The sequence below is a fragment of the Triticum urartu genome, chromosome 3A (genome assembly GCF_056163025.1).
Source record: "Triticum urartu cultivar PI428250 chromosome 3A, HENAU_Tu73, whole genome shotgun sequence".
NCBI classification, from domain to species: Eukaryota; Viridiplantae; Streptophyta; class Magnoliopsida; order Poales; family Poaceae; genus Triticum; species Triticum urartu.
Window position 1 is genome coordinate 736804454 of NC_141875.1, and position 19756 is coordinate 736824209.

The window sequence follows — 19756 nt, forward strand, 5'->3', positions numbered from 1 at the left end:
TGCGATGGTGATCTCATCAACTTTGGAAACACTTCCAACACACATCGTCACCTCGCCCTTAGCCAGTCTCTGTTTAGTCCATAGCTTTTGCTTCAAGTCACCAGTAATAGCAACTAAACCGGTATCCAATACCCAGGTGCTACCAGGAGTACTAGCGAGGTACACATTAATAACACGTATATACTTTGTTGAAGTTGCCAGCCTTCTTATCTACCATGCATTTGGGGTAATTCCGCTACCAGTGACCGTTCCCCTTACAATAGAAGCACTTAGTCTCGGGTTTGGGTTCAACCTTGGGTTCCTTCACTGGAGCGGCAACTGGTTTGCCATCCATGAAGTTTCCCTTCTAGCCCTTGCCCTTCTTGAAACCAGTGGTCTTGTTAAACCATCAACACTTGATGCTCCTTCTTGATTTCTACCCTTTACGGTCTTAAGCACCGCGAACAGCTCCGGGATCAACTCCATCCCTTGCATGTCATAGTTCATCACGAAGATCTAGTAGCTTAGTGACAGTGGCTAGAGAACTCTATCAATCACTATCTTATCTGGAAGTTTAACTCCCACTTGATTTAAGTGATTGTAGCACCCAGACATTCTGAGCACATGCTCACTAGCTGAGCTATTCTCCTCCATCTTGTTGGCTAAAGAACTTTTCAGAGGTCTCACACCTCTCAACACGGGCATGAGCCTGAAATCCCAATTTCAGCTCTTGGAACATCTCATATGTTCTATGGCGTTTAAAACGTCATTGGGATCCCGATTGTAAGCCGTAAAGTATGGTGCACTAAACTATCAAGTAGTCATCAGGACGTGTCTGTCAGGTGTTCACAACATCCACAGACGACGTTGTAGGGGTTTGCACATCATTGCTTACAATATCTTTCAACTTAATCTTTCTCTAGGAACGTATTGAAACAGGGAGCTACAACATGAGCTATTTATCTACAACATATTTGCAAAGACAATTTAGACTATGTTCATGATAATTGAGTTCATCTAATGAACTCCCACTCAGATAGACATCCCTCTAGTCATCTAAGTGAAACATGATCCAAGTCAACTAGGTCGTGTCCGATCATCACGTGAGACGGACTAGTCAACATCGGTGAACATCTTCATGTTGATCGTATCTTCTATACGACTCATGCTCGACCTTTCGGTCTTCCGTGTTCCGAGGCCATGTCTGTACATGCTAGGCTCGTCAAGTCAACCTAAGTGTTTTTGCTGTGTAAATCTGGCTTACACCCGTTCTATTCGAACGTTAGAATCTATCACACCCGATCATCACGTGGTGCTTCGAAACAACGAACCTTCACAATGGTGCACAGTTAGGGGGAACACCTTTCTTGAAATTTTAGTGAGGGATCATCTTATTTAAGCTACCGTCGTTCTAAGCAAATAAGATGTAAAACATGATAAACATCACATGCAATCAAATAGTGACATGATATGGCCAATATCATTTTGCTCCTCTCGATCTCCATCTTCGGGGCTCCATGATCATCATTGTCACCGGCATGACACCATGATCTCCATCATCATGATCTCCATCATCGTGTCTTCTTGAAGTTGTCTCGTCATCTATTACTTCTACTACTATGGCTAACGCTTTAGCAATAAAGTAAAGTAATTACATGACGTTTATGTTGACACGCAGGTCATAAATAAATAAAGACAACTCTTATGGCTCCTACCGGTTGTCATACTCATCGACATGCAAGTCGTGATTCCTATTACAAGAACATGATCAATCTCATACATCACATATATCATTCATCACATCCTTTTGGCCATATCACATCACAAGGCATATGCTGCAAAAACAAGTAGACGTCCTCTAATTGTTGTTGCAAGTTTTTACGTGGCTGCGATAGGTTTCTAGCAAGAACGTTTCTTACCTACGCGAAAACCACAACGTGATATGCCAATTTCTATTTACCCTTCGTAAGGACCCTTTTCATCGAATCCGATCTGACTAAAGTGGGAGAGACAGACACCCGCTAGCCACCTTATGCAACTAGTGCATGTCAGTCGGTGGAACCAGTCTCACGTAAGAGTACGTGTAAGGTCGGTCCGGGCCGCTTCATCCCACGATGCCGCCGAATCAAGATAAGACTAGTAACGGCAAGCAAATTGACAAAATCGATGCCCACAACAACTTGTGTTCTACTCGTGCATAGAAACTACGCATAGACCTAGCTCATGATGCCACTGTTGGGGAACGTAGCAGAAATTAAAAAAAATTTACGCATCACCAGGATCAATCTATGGAGTAATCTAGCAACGAGGGGAAGGAGAGTGCATCTACATACCCTTGTAGATCTCTAAGCGGAAGCGTTCAAGTGAACGGGGTTGATGGAGCCGTAATCGTCGTGATTCAAATCACCGGAGATCCTAGTGCCGAACGGACGGCACCTCCGCGTTCAACACACGTGCAGCCCGGTGACGTCTCCTACGCCTTGATCCATCAAGGGGAGAAGGAGAGGTTGGGGAAGACTCCATCCAGCAGCAGCACGACGGCGTGGTGGTGGTGGAGGAGCGTGGCAATCCTGCAGGGCTTCGCCAAGCACCGCGGGAGAGGAGTAGGGAGAGAGGCAGGGTTGCGCCATGGAGAGGTCAAAACTCATGTGTTGGTAGCCCCAAAGTCCTCAAGTATATATAGGGGAGAGGGAGGGGGTGCGCCCCCTTTAGGGTTTCCACCCCAAGGGGTGCGGCAGCCCCAAACCCATCTAGGGTGGCGGCCAAGGGGGGGAGAGGGGAAACTTGCCCCCCAAGCTAGGTGGAGGCGCCCCCTCCCCAAACCCTAGGCGCCTTGGGCCCTTGTGGGGGGGCGCACCAGCCCACCTGGGGCTGGTCCCCTCCCACACTTGGCCCATGCAGCCCTCCGGGGCTGGTGGCCCCACTTGGTGGACCACCGGGACCCTCCCGGTGGTCCCGGTACATTACCGATAAAACCCGAAACTTTTCCGGCGACCAAAACAGGACTTCCCATATATAAATCTTTACCTCCGGACCATTCCAGAACTCCTCGTGACATCCGGGATCTCATCCTGGACTCCGAACAACATTCGGTAATCACGTATATCTATTCCCTATAACCCTAGCGTCATCGAACCTTAAGTGTGTAGACCCTACGGGTTCGGGAACCATGCAGACATGACCGAGACAACTCTCCGGCCAATAACCAACAGCGGGATCTGGATACCCATGTTAGCTCCCACATGTTCCACGATGATCTCATCGGATGAACCACGATGTCAAGGATTCAATCAATCCCGTATACAATTCCCTTTGTCTAGCGGTATGATACTTGGCCGAGATTCGATCGTCGGTATCCCGATACCTTGTTCAATCTCGTTACCGGCAAGTCTCTTTACTCGTTCCGTAACACATCATCCCGTGATCAACTCCTTGGTCACATTGTGCACATTATGATGATGTCCTACCGAGTGGGCCCAGAGATACCTCTCCGTTACACGGAGTGACAAATCCCAGTCTCGATTCATGCCAACCCAACAGATACTTTCGGAGATACCTGTAGTGTACCTTTATAGCCACCCAGTTACGTTGTGACGTTTGGCACACCCAAAGCACTCCTACGGTATTCGGGAGTTGCACAATCTCATGGTCTAAGGAAATGATACTTGACATTAGAAAAGCTTTAGCATACGAACTACACGATCTTTGTGCTAGGCTTAGGATTGGGTCTCGTCCATCACATCATTCTCCTAATGATGTGATCCCGTTATCAACGACATCCAATGTCCATGGTCAGGAAACTGTAACCATCTATTGATCAACAAGCTAGTCAACTAGAGGCATACTAGGGACATGGTGTTGTCTATGTATCCACACATGTATCTAAGTTTCCTATCAATACAATTCTAGCATGGATAATAAACGATTATCATGAACAATGAAATATATAATAATAACTAATTTATTATTGCCTCTAGGGCATATTTCCAACAAATAGAATGGTGGTTGTGGAGAAGACAAAAAGGAGAAGATAGTCTCACATCGACTAGGCGTATCAACGGGCTAGGGAGATGCCCATCAATAGATATCAATGTGAGTTAGTAGGGATTGCCATGCAACGGATGCACTAGAGCTATAAATGTATGAAAGCTCAACAAAAGAAACTAGTGGGTGTGCATCCAACTTGCTTGCTCACGAAGACCTAGGGCAATTTGAGGAAGCCCATCATTGGAATATACAAGCCAAGTTCTATAATGTAAAATCCCCACTAGTATATGAAAGTGACAACATATGAGACTCTCTATATGAAGAACATGGTGCTACTTTGAAGCACAATATATGAGACTTGCTATATCATGGTGCTACTTTGAAGCACAAGTGTGGAAAAAAAATGATAGTAGCATTGCCCCTTATTTTTTTGGGCCTTTTTTTTCTTTGGCCTTTCTCCTTTTTTGGGACAATGCTCTATTGAATGATGATCATCACACTTCTATTTATTTACAACTCAATGATTACAACTCGATACTAAAACAAAGTATGACTCTATATGAATGCCTTCGGCGGTGTACCGGGTTATGCAATGAATCACGAGTGACAAGTATGAAAGAATTATGAACGGTGGCTTTGCCACAAATACTATGTCAACTACATGATCATGCTAAGCAATATGACAATGATGGATGTGTCATGATGAACTAGATGGTGGAAAGTTGCATGGCAATATATCTCGGAATGGCTATGGAAATGCCATAATAGGTAGGTATGGTGGCTGTTTTGAGGAAGGTATATAGTAGGTGTATGATAACGGCGAAAGTTGCGCGGTATGAGAGGGGCTAGCAAAGGTGGAAGGGTGAGAGTGCGTATAATCCATGGACTCAACATTAGTCATACAGAACTCATATACTTATTGCAAAAATTTAGAAGTTATCAAAGCAAAGTATTACGCGCATGCTCCTAGGGGGATAGATTTGTAGGAAAAGACCATCGCTCATCCCCGACCGCCACTCATAAGGAAGACAATCAATAAATAAATCATGCTCCGACTTCATCACATAACGGTTCACCATACGTGCATGCTATGGGAATCACAAACTTCAACACAAGTATTCTTTAAATTCACAACTACTCAACTAGCATGACTTTAATATTATCACCTCCATATCTCAAAACAATTATCATGCTTCAATCTTTTGTTAGTATTCAACACACTCAAAAGAAAGTTTCACCAATCTTGAATACCAAGCATATTATTATTAGGCAAATTACCATGCTATTAAGAGACTCTCAAATTAATTTAAGTGAAGCATGAGAGATCAATAGTTTCTTTAAAACGAATCCACCACCGTGCTCTAAAAGATCTAAGTGAAGCACATAGATCAAAATTATATAGCTCAAAAGATATAAGTGAAGCACATAGAGCAAAACTATCTAGCTCAAAGGATATAAGTGAAGCACATAGAGCAAAACTATCTAGCTCAAAGGATATAAGTGAAGCACATAGAGCAAAACTATCTAGCTCAAAGGATATAAGTGAAGCACATAGAGAAAAATTATCTAGCTCAAAAGATATAAGTGAAGCACATAAAGCAAAATTATCTAGCTCAAAAGATATAAGTGAAGCACATAGAGCAAAATTATCTAGCTCAAAAGATATAAGTGAAGCACATACAGTATTCTATCAAATTTTAATTCATGTATGGCTCTCTCAAAAGGTGTGTACAGAAAGGATGATTGTGGCATACTAACAAACAAAGACACAAATAATACAAGACGCTCCCAGCAAAACACATATCATGTTGGTGAATAAAAATATAGCTCCAAGTAAATTACCGATGGAAGTGGACGAAAGAGGGGATGCCTTCCGGGGCATCCCCAAGCTTTGACTTTTTGGTATCCTTGGATTATCTTGGGGGTGACATGGGCATCCCCAAGCTTAGGCTCTTGCCACTCCTTGTTCCATGATCCATCAAAAGAATTCACCCAAAACTTGAAAACTTCACAACACAAAACTCAAAATAGAAAACTCGTGAGCTCCGTTAGCGAAAGAAAACAAAAGACCACTTCAAGGTACTGTAATGAACTCATTATTTATTTATATTGGTGTTAAACCTACTGTATTCCAACTTCTCTATGGATTATAAACTATTTTACTAGCCATAGCTTCATCAAAATAAGAAAACAACACACGAAAAACAGAATCTGTCAAAAACAGAACAGTCTGTAGTAATCTGTAGCTAGCGCAAGATCTGGAACCCCAAAAATTCTAAAATAAATTTTTGGACGTGAGGAATTTATCTATTAATCATCTGCAAAAGTGATTAACTAAATATCACTCTTCAAATAAAAATGAGAGCAGTTCTCGTGAGCGCTAAAGTTTCCGTTTTTTACAGCAAGTTCAACAAGACTTTCCCCAAGTCTTCCCAACGGTTCAACTTGGCACAAACACTAATTAAACACAAAAAACACAACCAAAACAGAGGCTAAATAATTTATTTATTACTAAACAGGAGCAAAAATCAAGGAATAAAAATAAAATTGGGTTGCCTCCCAACAAGCGCTATCGTTTAACGCCCCTAGCTAGGCATAACGAGCAAGAATAGATCTAGGTATTGCCATCTTTGGTAGGCAATCCATAAGTGGCTCTCATGATAGTTTCATATGGTAATTTTATTTTCTTTCTTGGAAAGTGTTCCATGCCCTTTTTTAATGGAAATTGAAATCTAATATTCCCTTCCTTCATATCAATAATCGCACCAACCGTTCTAAGGAAAGGTCTACCAAGAATAATAGGGCAAGAAGGATTGCAATCTATATCAGGAACAATGAAATATACGGGCACATAATTCCTATTTGCAACAATAAGAACATCATTAATTCTTCCCATAGGTTTCTTAATAGTGGAATCCGCAAGATGCAAGTTTAGAGAGCAATCATCAAAATTACGGAAATCTAGTAAATCACACAAAGTCTTGGGAATAGTAGAGACACTAGCACCCAAATCACACAAAGCATAAAACTCATGATCTTTAATTTTAATTTTAATAGTTGGTTCCCACTCATCATAGAGTTTTCTAGGGATATAAACTTTCAACTCAAGTCTTTGTTCATAAGATTGCATCAAGGCATCAACAATATGTTCGGTGAAGGCTTTATTTCGACTATAAGCATGTGGAGAATTTAGCACGGATTGCAACAAGGAAATACAATCAACCAAAGAGCAACTTCCATAATTAAATTCCTTGAAATCCAATATAGTGGGTTTAGCAACATCTAGATTTTTATTTCTTTCAATCCCACTTTCATCAATTTCATCATTAAGATCTAAACACTTCGAATTTTTAGAACGCCTTCTAGGTAAAGGAAGATCATATTCAGTTTCATCAAGATTCATATTGAAAAATAAAGATTTAATTGGAGACACATCAATAACTTTTAGATCTTCATCTTGATTTTCATAGGTATTCGGTTTAGCGGCCATCTTATTGACTAAGGTGGCTTGCATATCTGAAATTTCAGCAGTCATCTTCTCTAGACGAGCAATCTGGGATCTTATACTCTCAAATTCTTTAGACATATCATCAAGCTTTTTATTCATATAACTCATAGAACATTTTTGTTCCTTAAGCTCGTTTCTAAAGAAATTATTATGCTCAAATTGCAAAACCATAAACTTCCTAACGTTGTTTTCGATTTCCTCCAACCTTTTCAGGTGAAGATCACCAAATCCTGGTTGAGCCATCGCGATAAACAAGCAATCTAACACACGAGTAAACAAAAAGGCAAACGGACAAAAGAGGCAAACAGAGAGGGAGGATAGAGAGAGAGGGCGAATAAAACGGCAAGGGTGAATTAGGGGGATAGGAAAACGAGAGGCAAATGGCAAATAATGTAATGCGAGAGATAGGGTTTGTGATGGGTACTTGGTATATTGACTTTTTGCGTAGACTCCCCGGCAACGGCGCCAGAAATTCTTCTTGCTACGTCTTGAGCTTGCGTTGGTTTTCCCCGAAGAGGAAGGGATGATGCAGCAGAGTAGTGTAAGTATTTCCCTCAGTTTTTGAGAAACAAGGTATCAATCCAGTAGGAGCTCACGCTCAAGTCCCTCATACCTGCACAAAGCGATCGCTACTCGCAACCAATGCGATTAGGGGTTGTCAAGCCCTTCACGGTCACTTACGAGAGTGAGATCTGATAGATAGAATATTTTTGGTATTTTTGATATAAAGATGCAAAGTAAAAAGTAAAAGCAAAGTAAATAGAAAAACAATATAAAAGTGATGGAGATTGATATGATGAGAATAGACCCGGGGGCCATAGGTTTCACTAGTGGCTTCTCTCAAGAGCATAAGTATTCTACGGTGGGTGAACAAATTACGGTTGAGCAATTGATAGAATTGAGCATAATTATGAGAATATCCAGGCATGATCATGTATATAGGCATCACGCCCGTGACAAGTAGATCGAAACGATTCTGCATCTACTACTATTACTCCACTCATCGACCGCTATCCAGCATGCATCTAGAGTATTAAGTTAAAAACAGAGTAACGCCTTAAGCAAGATGACATGATGTAGAGAGATAAATTCATGCAATATGAAATAAACCCCATCTTGTTATCCTCGATGGCAACGATACAATACGTGCCTTGCTGCCCCTTCTGTCACTGGGTAAGGACACCGCAAGATCGAACCCAAAGCTAAGCACTTCTCCCATGGCAAGAACTACCAATCTAGTTGGCCAAACCAAACGGATAATTCGAAGAGACTTGCAAAGATAACCAATCATGCATAAAAGAATTCAGAGAAGATTCAAATATTATTCATAGATAGACTTGATCATAAACCCACAATTCATCGGTCTCAACAAACACACCGCAAAAAGAAGATTACATCGAATAGATCTCCACAAGAGAGGGGGAGAACTTTGTATTGAGATTCAAAGAGAGAGAAGAAGCCATCTAGCTACTAACTATGGACCCGAAGGTCTGAGGTAAACTACTCACACTTCATCGGAGGGTCTATGATGATGTAGAAGCCCTCCGTGATGATGGCCCTCTTCCGGCGGAGCTCCGGAACAGGCCCCAAGATGGGATCTCGTGGATACAGAAAGTTGCGGCGGTGGAATTAGGTTTTTGGCTCCTGTTCTGATCGTTTGGGGGTACATGTGTATATATAGGAGGAAGGAGTACATCGGTGGAGCACCGAGGGGCCCACGAGGCAGGGGCACGCCCTAGGGGGGGGGGCGCCCCCCACCCACGTGACCACCTCTTTGATCCCTTGCAGTAGGGTCCAAGTCTCCTGGATCACGTTCGGTGAGAAAATCACGTTTCCGAAGATTTTATTCCGTTTGGACTCCGTTTGATATTCTGTTTATCCGAAACACTGAAATAGGGAAAAAACAACAATTCTGGGTTGGGCCTCCGGTTAATAGGTTAGTCCCAAAAATAATATAAAAGTGGAAAATAAAGCCCAATATAGTTCAAAACAGTAGATAATATAGCATGGAGCAATCAAAAATTATAGATACATTGGAGACGTATCATGCGTCTTCGCGCGCATCACCTGGCATGAGATCCTCTCATGATGCTCCCCCACAACTGCTGCCCCCGATGGCTCCTCGAGCTACTTTGTCTGGCTTTCTGCTGCCATGGATCTCACCCCCGCCTCTCGCCGTCGAGGCCTAGCCACCATTGCCGCCCTCACGGCCTGGTCGCTTTGGAGGCACCGGAACGCGATCATCTTCGACAAAGTTGCACCTTCAACCGCTGCTCTCATTATGGCCATCAAAGACGAAGCTCGCTCCTGGGCCGCGGCCGGAGCCAGAGGGATGAACACTCGCAATCTTGTAACCTGATTTTGCTGTTTTGGGGCTGAGCATCCCCTCTGTCTTCTGCTCTCCTTGGGTCCTTGTCTCGCCATTCGTGTGTACGAGACCACGACCCAACCCTGAACTCTGTACTTGTTTCTCCCCTCCTATCAATGCAATGATACGCTATCTTAGCGTATTCGAGAAAAAAAGATTCATAAACTAAAAAACATGAATACAGATAAAGTTCGCGAATATGAAAAGGTTTGCATATTTGAAAAATGTTTTAACAGGATTCAAGAATATTCGGGATTTCATAAAGTCTTTGCAAATCTGAAAATATGTGCAGATTTGGAAAACGTTCATGCATTTAATTTTTTTTCAAGATTTTGGATTTTTTTTACGCATTTCATAGATTCCACAAAAGTTTGGATATTACACACATTCGAAAAATGTTCACGGGTTTTAGAAAAGGTTCACATCTTTGGAAAAATTATGCGCATTTGAAAAACATACGCAAATTTTAAAAATGTTCATTGGTTTGTAAAATAAATCTCAAACATGAAAATATTCATTGATTTGAAAATTTTCACGAATTCGAAAACAATTCTCGGATTTGAAAAGCCAGTTCATGGGTTTAGAAGTTTCGTGACTTTGTAAGAAATATTTATAGATTCAAAAACAAGTTTGCGAATTTGAAAAGAGTTCACACATTTGAGAAAAAGTTCATAGATCAGATTTTTTTTGCAAATTCGAAAAAGTTCATCAATTTTTAAAATGCTCAGGAATTTTAACAAAGTTTGTGAACTTAAAAAGGTGCGTGAATTTGAAAAGAAATGAATTAAGAAGATAAAATATAAATACAAAACAAAAACAAAGTCAAAGTATAAAAACAAAAAAATAAAAAAGAAGAAAAACAGGCTAGACAAAAAAAACAGAAATAAAATCAGATGGGAAGGCATATAGAAGGTTCCCAGAAATAACGAAAACCTGACATACGCCGAAAAGAAAAAAGCAAACATAAGTGGGTACAGGATGTAATTGTTCCCAGTTGGATAATGTGGCTTGAATCAAAGGTGAGTGTGAGGGTTCTAATCTCCGTCGTCGGACCAACCCACGTTTTGTTCGGCTGTTTGTCTTTTTATTATTTTATTGATTTTTGTTTTTTGAACATTTTTTTACTTTTTAACTTATTTTTCTTAATTTTTATACATGCTTATGTATTACTTTTTTTTGTTAACTTTTTTCTCTTTTTTGGTGCACATACATGAATATATATTTTTTGAAGGTATATGAACAAACATATTCTTATACATGACCTCTTTTGAAAAATATTATATATTTTTCCATTATGGAAGTGTACTTTTTAACTTTTTTCCGAAGTGCGAGCTTTTGAGGCTTTTTGCTTCCTATCTTTTCTAATGGTGGACAATAGGAGAACTCTTGTGCTTGGCCAAAGATATGGGGGCAGTCCAAGATTTCTATTCCATCTGATTGTGCCGCGGTTATAGTTGATATTCATAGTGGCTCATCAGGTTTCTTTGGGGCAGCAATCAAGGAGATTCATATTAAAAGACGTACATTTCCTGAGGTTACACCCAACCATGAATTTAGATAATCAATTTTTTATCCACGTGCTTTAGCAAGGCGACAAATCGGATATCAGTTGGTCACTACGTTGGATCTTGGAGCATCCCAATTCCTCTGTGTATTACAGATCAATAAAACAAGTCAGTTCTGTTAGAATAAACAGAGGAAGAGTCGGAGTAATGGAAGAAGATGAAAAACACCTTGGAGCTACATTTTACCACTCCGGGTGCATGTCCACCATGGCATTTGCGATATCTCGGTTCATAATATTTCTGAACAAACGTCTTTATGTATTGCTATACCATGTATCTTGAGGAGGATGATCTAGGCAAGGAGTGGCATGAACTCCGACGAGAACACCTCGTGAACCTTCCCCAAAGTGACGGGATAAGATGAAAATATGGCGAGTTTCGTGGAGCATGCTGTGGAGCGCGGAGCACTTTATTTGATAATATCACGGTTGAAGCGCTATTGCCTGAAGTTGTGGTATTTCCTGTGCTAAATGGGCCTGGAAAACATGCTGTCAACTGAAGCACAAAATTGTCTTCTAGTTAATGATCCAAAACAGACTGAACACCAGGGCTCTTCTTCATATAATTTTTTTCCATTGAAGATTACTCTTGTGTCATGTGTGGACTGCAGGTGTTTGAAACCAGGGATCATTTATTTCTTCATTGTCCATTTGCCCAAATGTGATAGTCATACATTTTTCCTAATTGGGCTCCCAATTATCTGGGAATTCAGGATGAAATTGCACACATTAAAACCCTTCTAGCTGTACCTTTTGCAATGGGAATTATCTTTTTATAAAACTGATGCATTTATTGATGTCAAGCACATCAAAACATTAAAAACATATGGCAAAAAGGAGTATGGTATTCTCCTAAAATAAAAAAATGTGCTCCATATCCCGAGATAAGAATGTGCTGCAGAGAGCAATAGGGATGCAAAATAGAGAAAAATGGGGCAAAAAAAAATAAAAATACAGGCAAAGGCCTGCCGACATATCAGCACTGGAGGCCCTCTAAACAGAGAGATCCATATCAGCACCGGAGGATACTGTAGATCAAAACCTCCAAATAGTGCCAATAAATAAAGTTGCAGTCTTGTAAATTCAAAGTGACAACTTGGTGACAACATAAATAATCCAGGTTTAGCTAGTGAGATAGTTGACCAAGTACACACCATCAGCTACATAGCATAAATTACACCAGTCACCTTAACCATGCATGTCGAATCGAAGAGGCACATACTACAGTGATGTTTGACTAGCTTACTAGCACAACACAAGAGGCCTTGGAAGGTACAACATGCTTGACCGGTGCATTGGCTGCATCTCCTAGGGACCTAAGCTGCAACACTATACCTGCATATAGAATCTGGACACTGAAAGAAACAACTTGAGTAGCGAACCAAGCAGAGAGAAATAGATACTGAAATACTGACAAACAAGTGATGAATGCTAAGCACAGAATACCTTCAGGGTTGATGGGGGGGTAGGCTCACGGCCACCCACTCGTCATTGCTAAAGGAGAGCTCCGCTGCCCCTTCTGGCAACACCAGTTCAGGATGGCATCGGTAGACCTGAATTTGGACAGTTGGCTTTGAGCAGCCGCATCCAGCACCAGTAACAGGCATCGCAGTTGCTGCTGTCGCCGCGTCGGCGCTTGGCTCTGTACTTGTTGCCGCAATGCTGCAAGTATTGGTTGGTAGCGCCGAGACCAACGGGAGCAACTTCTTCACCAAGTCCTTTATTTCAGCCGTAATGCTTTGTTCCGGAGTAGCTGGTTTATCATGTTGCACCTCAACAGATTGGATAGGATCGTCAAGAGCTTTTGTTTCAGCGACAGGAAGATGAATACCAGAGCCAACATAGTTATCTGTAAAATGGGCAAACCATATGAGTGGAAATATCAAGATAAATACAAAGAGAGGTAACACAATAATCGATGTCAAATACATGCAAATGTAAACTGGTAGCAGTATGTATATGTGCGACATGCACAATACGACCAATTTTAAAGTAGAGTTCATTGAGATTAATATGCTGTCCAAGAGAGGTTGTGCATTGAAGAGGACAAAATTAAGATATAGGAAGCAATTGAATAAAAGAGTATACTTTAAATACAATATACAAAGCAATATACACAGCACAATTTAAAGCATCGTATACGAGTAAAGTATATAGCAAAAGGGCAAAACAACAAAAGAATGGAAAAGGTCAAAATATTCACAGAAATTATCACCTAATGAATATACAAAATGTAAATATGGTAGAGATGACAACATTATTATTTATCACCATCATCTCAGAAGGATCACAACTGAAACCATGTGTTTTAGGTGGGGATCAATCCCGTGATGACTTCACACAAGATGCAATCGACTCATGCCGAATGCCCAAATACCAACCAGTCTTGCTTGGTCCCACCAACATAAGAAGTCTTACTTGATTTTGTGAAATATTGATTGTTTACATTTTTTATTATGTTTAGCAATGGGATCTCAGGTCAAATTTTATCAAATAACCTTAAATGTTAATGAGGTTAGCATTTTCATAGTGAAGGATATACGATACATGATAGAGTATGCATAGGCTAGTGGCATTAGGCTGTCATTTTTTTTAGGGAATTTATGCTTTAGTGGTCGGGTTATAGGGTTAATAATGTGATACACTATCAAAATGTACCTGAGCTACACTGGTATCTAACACATACTCTATAATCTTAATGAACAAGAACGGGTTAAATAATATCCCTAACAACTTTTTTGGCAGATATTAAAAAAAGATACTGCAAAAAACTATGAAGCTTGATTTCAGGAATTTAAATTACTTATTGTGTCCGGAATGTTGAAAATCAAGCTCACCAACATGCATCTTTTTTTGCTTCTTAAAATGTCTCCCTTGATTTGGCTGAACAGTCAATAAGATAGTCAAATTTGTAAATTCTCTTTAAATGAAGTCAGTGAATCAATTTTAATTTTACCCAGTTCTTGAATATTGAAATCCAAGGTGGGAGATAAACATGTTGACTAATAATACAGATAAAAGCCAATGGATGTTAATGCTGGTATATAAGTGAGGCCGTGCAAATTAAAACCATCCCATAAGAATTAAAAAAAAGGTGGAACTAACCAGCAGCATTTGCTCTGATGGTTTTGCTTCTTGAGTTAATGAGAGGAAGGCAACTCTTGCCGCAGCGGATTCTGCCTCCTTTTTTCTGCCGTAGTCTTGCGGACAGTCAAATGTTCGCCCAGCTATGGTCACTGTTGACTTGAACAGAGGTGCATGAGGTGGACCACTCAGAATGGTGTGATATGAAGGCAAACATTTGTGTATCTTCAGAGCATAATCTTGCAAATGAGACTTGTAAGGAAGTTGCGTTTCTGCAGTACAAAAAGTAGTGAGTACAACAGATATAGCAGAAACATGACAACGGCATGATCGATGGAATAAAAACAATTTTAGGTACAAGGGGATGCATGATATAACTACACAAGTAGTAAAGGACAATCAAGAATTCAAGATAACAGAAAAGAAAAAGAAAAGGATCAATTTCCAAGAAATTTTCTGTGTCAACAGATGTGCAAATGCTCTACTCATCATAAGCAGCCCGAATCCTAAGAGCAGATGCTGTGTGGACGTGCTAGCTGAACTAAAACTTCAGACAAACAGAGAACGAATTCATCAGGAAGAAAAAGAGCGAGGCATGTGGACCCCTAAAAGAGCGAGGGAATCAACAAAATGCACCTAATGTGGACCCCTAAAATCTTTGAACAAAATCTGAAGTCTCGGTGGGATTCCTTCCGACAAGAAGAAGCGCTGAGACCAGTTGCATAGTATAGTAGTGTAATAACAAAGAAGATGGAGTTGGCTCACCGGATCGGATAGATCGGATGCACCCTAACCCTAGCTAGGGAATGCATCTGGCGCATACATTCACCGGGGCCAGGGGAGGCGTGGGTGGAGCGGAGAGGCTCTCGAAGGCGGCCTTGGCGGCGAGGTCCAGCGCCTGCTTGACCGTGCGGGAGCCGGACCCGGGCCCGTCTGGCGAGCGGAACTCGGCGCCGTTGACGGCCACGGTGGCGCGGAACGTGGGCACGTGCTGCGGGCCCTCGCGCTGGTCGGTGTACTCCGGCTTCCCCCACCGCCGCTGCTGGCACAGATTGTGCAGCCTCTCCTTGAACGACATGGTCGCTGCTGCTCGAGGTCGAGGAGTGGAGGAATGGGTTGGAATGGGGATCGACTGCCGGGGCTGGAATCGAACAGGGGACGGGGATGGGGAGTGTCTCCTAGGGGCTCCCGTCGCTGCTTGGCTTGGCTTGGCTTCATTAATTGCCGCAGCCATTAATCTCTTGGAAGTTTGTTGACAGCGGTCTCACTGCTCAGCAGAGGTGTGGTGCAGTACATCATACAAGTAGGACAGGTGCGAATTCTATCTTATTTTTTCTTTTATTTTGAACAAGATGGACCCAGATCTGCATTAAGCGGTGGTGCAGTACATCATACAAGTAGGACTCCAAAGAAAAGGAGAATTACACACAAGTCACTGACTTTTACAAGAACACCCAAACGAGATAGAGAAGTGCAATTGGATGCCGCGTATCTAGCGTTAGGGTATCTCCCACGCTGCCACTCAAACCGTAGCGTATGAGGCAGCCTGGACGCCTTCAACCCTCCAAAACCGTCCATTTAATATCCGGGGATCGGTCCGGGTGTCCGAACTCCAACAAACCGATAGAAGGTTTATGGGCGTCCATACCTTCATATAGGCGTCTCACCTCTCGGATCCACACAAAAATCCTTGCCGCGCGTTTCGCTCCAGAGCAGACGTGATTGGACAACATGAATTGCAAATCTGATCGACACGACTGGACGGCTAACCGGTGCTGCTTCAGTGCGGACAACATGAAGCCTACTCCACCTCACTGCGCGTGGAAGCGACGCCGGTTAATCTAGCTATTTAAGCAGGGCAGCCTCATCGGCAGACCCTACATCCTATCCTTGGTCCGGGCACCACCACCTCTAATCTCATCCTCTCCTCTCGTCCTCACTCCACTCTACAGTGATGGGCAAGTTTGACAGTGGCTCCAAGTGGTTCTCAGCGACCGTACGTGGATCCTCGGGGTCGCTCATATCATGGAAGCGCCGCCCACACTCCCTGGGGCCGTAGTCGTCAACCACTTCGTCGGCAGCCACGATAAACACTATTAGGGAAAACCCTAGCGGTAGCGTGGGTCAAAGGCCTAGCAGTAGCTCGGGCCCCGCGTTAGTAGTAGGGCGCTACAGCTAACTTTTTGTAATAGTGGGGGTTTTAGCTCACGCTATTCTAAATAGCTGAAGCGTATGTTATTTCCCCACGCCACTAGTATTAGTGCGTATTTCATCTCCTTGCTTTTATACTATATTTTTATACACGGTTATATAATTTTTTATACAGTAGCAATGAAGAGTTGTGTAAGAAACATATATTAGATTAAAGTGGACGGATCCAAGTGAGCAAGTTGAATTAGTAGGACGATGTGATGTTGGGATCCCAAGTATAACAACTCATCATCCGTAGTCATATAATAATTACTCCTCGTCATCATCCGTAGTCATATAACAACTCATCATCCATAGTCATATATATAATAACTCATCATCATTCTAGCACATAGCAAATAGTATGGCCTCCTCCTCATCATCTTAGTCATATAATAACTTATCATCCATAGTCATATAATAACTCACCATCAATATAGCACATGACACACTACAAGAAACCTGTTAGTCCATGACGGATTTCTGATGACGTTCTCGGAAATTGTCACGGATCGACCAGCTGGGCCTGAACTTTTTTTTCTTCTAAACCATCTAGACCGTCACGGACAGCTTGTGCTGATGTGTCCTGCTTCCCTCTATCCTGTGTGTTACCGAAGCTGCTTTCTGATTGGTTGAGACGACTCTCCCACGGATCACGCGTAAGCACCGTCCATCCCCCGGGATCCAACGGTAGGCACAGGCCGCCCCTCTCTCTCCTTTCTTCTCCACCCCGAGCCGCCGGCTGCTCTTCCACCTAGAGGAACCAAGACCCCCGGCCCCTCCCCTATGTGCTCTGTCTTCTCTCCCACCTCCCGTGATCTCCACCGTCCCACCTCCCACGATTCATTTGCAGGTTGAGGCTTCCGGAGGCTACATCCAGACAAGCAGCTCCACACCCAATCTCGCTCCCTCCCGGCGCTAACCAGTGCGTCGCCGACCGGGTCGAGGAAAGGACGTCACCCCACCGCACTTGCCGGATCCGCTAAGCCAGCGGCCGGATCCGCCGAGCCAATGGCCAGATCCGCCGAGCCAGTGCCGGATCTGCCGACCCAGTGGCCAGATCTCGATCTTCTAGTCCTCCCCGCCTTCTCCTCAGTCGACGGCAGGCAGCAGAAACGTGCAAGGCGCGCGCAACTGCTCCGGCCAGAGGAAGGCGCGAGGTACGACGCGACGGCGCGTGGTCGAGCCGGGCATGACACGGGCGGGCACCACATCACCGGGGGGTGACTACGACAGCCAACATCGGTGCCCAAATCGCATCCACCGAACCCTGGCGCGGGATCCGGCGGGCGTGCGGTTTTGTGTTCAACAGGAGAGCGCACACGAGAAAGAGCGCTGCTCGCGTCTTCCAGCGAACCCCAAGGAGAGCAGAGGAGGAGATGACCATGGGCGAGGATGTGTGGCAGCAGGTCGGGACGACCTACTCCTTCGTTGGCATGTGGCAGCAGGTCGACATCATGGGCAACTACCAGGGCAACCGCACCACGCCCTCCTACGTTGCCTTCACCGACACCGAGCGCCTCACCAGCAACGCCGCCAAGAACCAGGTCGCAATGAACCCCACCAACACCGTCTTCGGTATGTGGATCCATCTGTAGTTTCTTCAGTACGCGTCATCATTGTTCTTTTCATATGCACACGATATGATAGGTGGGGTTGGATCTATGGTTATTTGAATAGTATAATCATATGTATTTGTTGTCGAATCTATCATGCAGTCCCTTGTTTCTGAGATTTATTAGAGATTTATTATAAGTTCATATCTGCATGTCTATTCTCTGTTTTGAGATTTGTTTTGCTATGCTAGGTTCTCAAATTAGATACCTGAGAATTGATGGCTTGAAGTTGCGATGCTACCTTAGGATTGAATAATGATATACTATTAGATTGTGCTGCTTCAGATTGAACATAGCTTTACTGTTGTATTAGATTCTGAAATTACCATAGGATCAGAATTATGCTATTGATTGATTCATATTTCAAATTGAATATTAGTTTTGCTGCATTATTAGATCCCCATGTTTGGTACAGAAGGGATGACTTGAATTAATGTCGAGAAACTACCTCAGGATTAAAATTATGCTGCCTAATTTTGTATTCCTGTTCTTTGTTATCCTTCTGGAATAGTTGTAGTCCACTGTAGCTTACTGAATGTAGCTCTTCTTCTGAAGAAATAACATGCTTAGATTATACAGTATATCTTAGTGGAATTTTGGGATATTATGCTTTGTTTCTGTAAATCACACAATTGATTGTTGTACCATGCAACTAATAAATTTATATCATACCAGCTCATTGAAAGCTATTTCGGGAGCCATTTTCTTTCCAGATGAGAGTGACATAGTTTGAGATGAGCTTTTCTACACTTGGATATTTTGATTATGTATTCAGAGTAATCAAGGAGTACCGATCTATTCCCTTAAGTTAAATCCAATTAGCTAAGATTAAGTTATATAATGTCACACAAAATCCTGTTTCTTAAACATCTGCATCTTTAGAAAATGTTTGTATTCATTATCAGTGCACGAATAGCCAGTAACGTGAAGAACAGAGAAACTTGCTAGTTGGTCTGTAGCTCTCTGCCTAAGGATGACATACGGATGCATTTAGTCCACTTGAATTATCTAGCTGGTTTACCAGTTCAAACTGCATTTATTCAGAATGGAGCAATTCCCACAATGGGCATGATTCTAACATCAGTTCAATAGAGTGATGTTTGACGTTGTTGTGCTAGTGATAGTAGATGCTCGTGGATTTAACCGTGCGGTAAAACATGGTTTGAAGCTAGCAGAATTTAGCATTTTCATTTTTCTGTATTGTGCCCTGCCTTTTTTCTCCCCACCCCCACACACATCAAAACTTTAAGCTGTGATATATGTTTGACAAGCTGCATGCTTTTATGATCTCCCTTTCTATCTCATTCACAACAGTTCACTAGTCTATTTCATTAAAAGAAAATCCTTTGACAGTGCCACTCTTTTATACCAAGTGTATCTTGTATCTGAGTATAATTTCTACTATTTCAATGACCGGAAACTTGCTTGTTTTGTTCGAATACATTGCATGTGTCCATTAT

At 42.4% G+C, this 19756-nt stretch overlaps 1 protein-coding gene across 1 annotated transcript; it reads right to left on the minus strand.

Annotated features, from left to right (window-relative positions):
* Nucleotides 1–12432: 12432 nt before the first annotated feature.
* On the minus strand, nucleotides 12433–15716 carry LOC125527033 (double-stranded RNA-binding protein 1-like). The gene is made up of 4 exons (XM_048691613.2): nucleotides 15320–15716; nucleotides 14512–14762; nucleotides 12853–13255; nucleotides 12433–12761 (listed from the first exon to the last, which is right to left on the minus strand). Exons 1-2 carry the CDS (start codon nucleotides 15566–15568, stop codon nucleotides 14718–14720), a joined length of 294 nt encoding a protein of 97 aa, XP_048547570.1. The 5' UTR covers nucleotides 15569–15716; the 3' UTR covers nucleotides 12433–12761; nucleotides 12853–13255; nucleotides 14512–14717.
* Between the last annotated feature and the right edge of the window lie 4040 nt (nucleotides 15717–19756).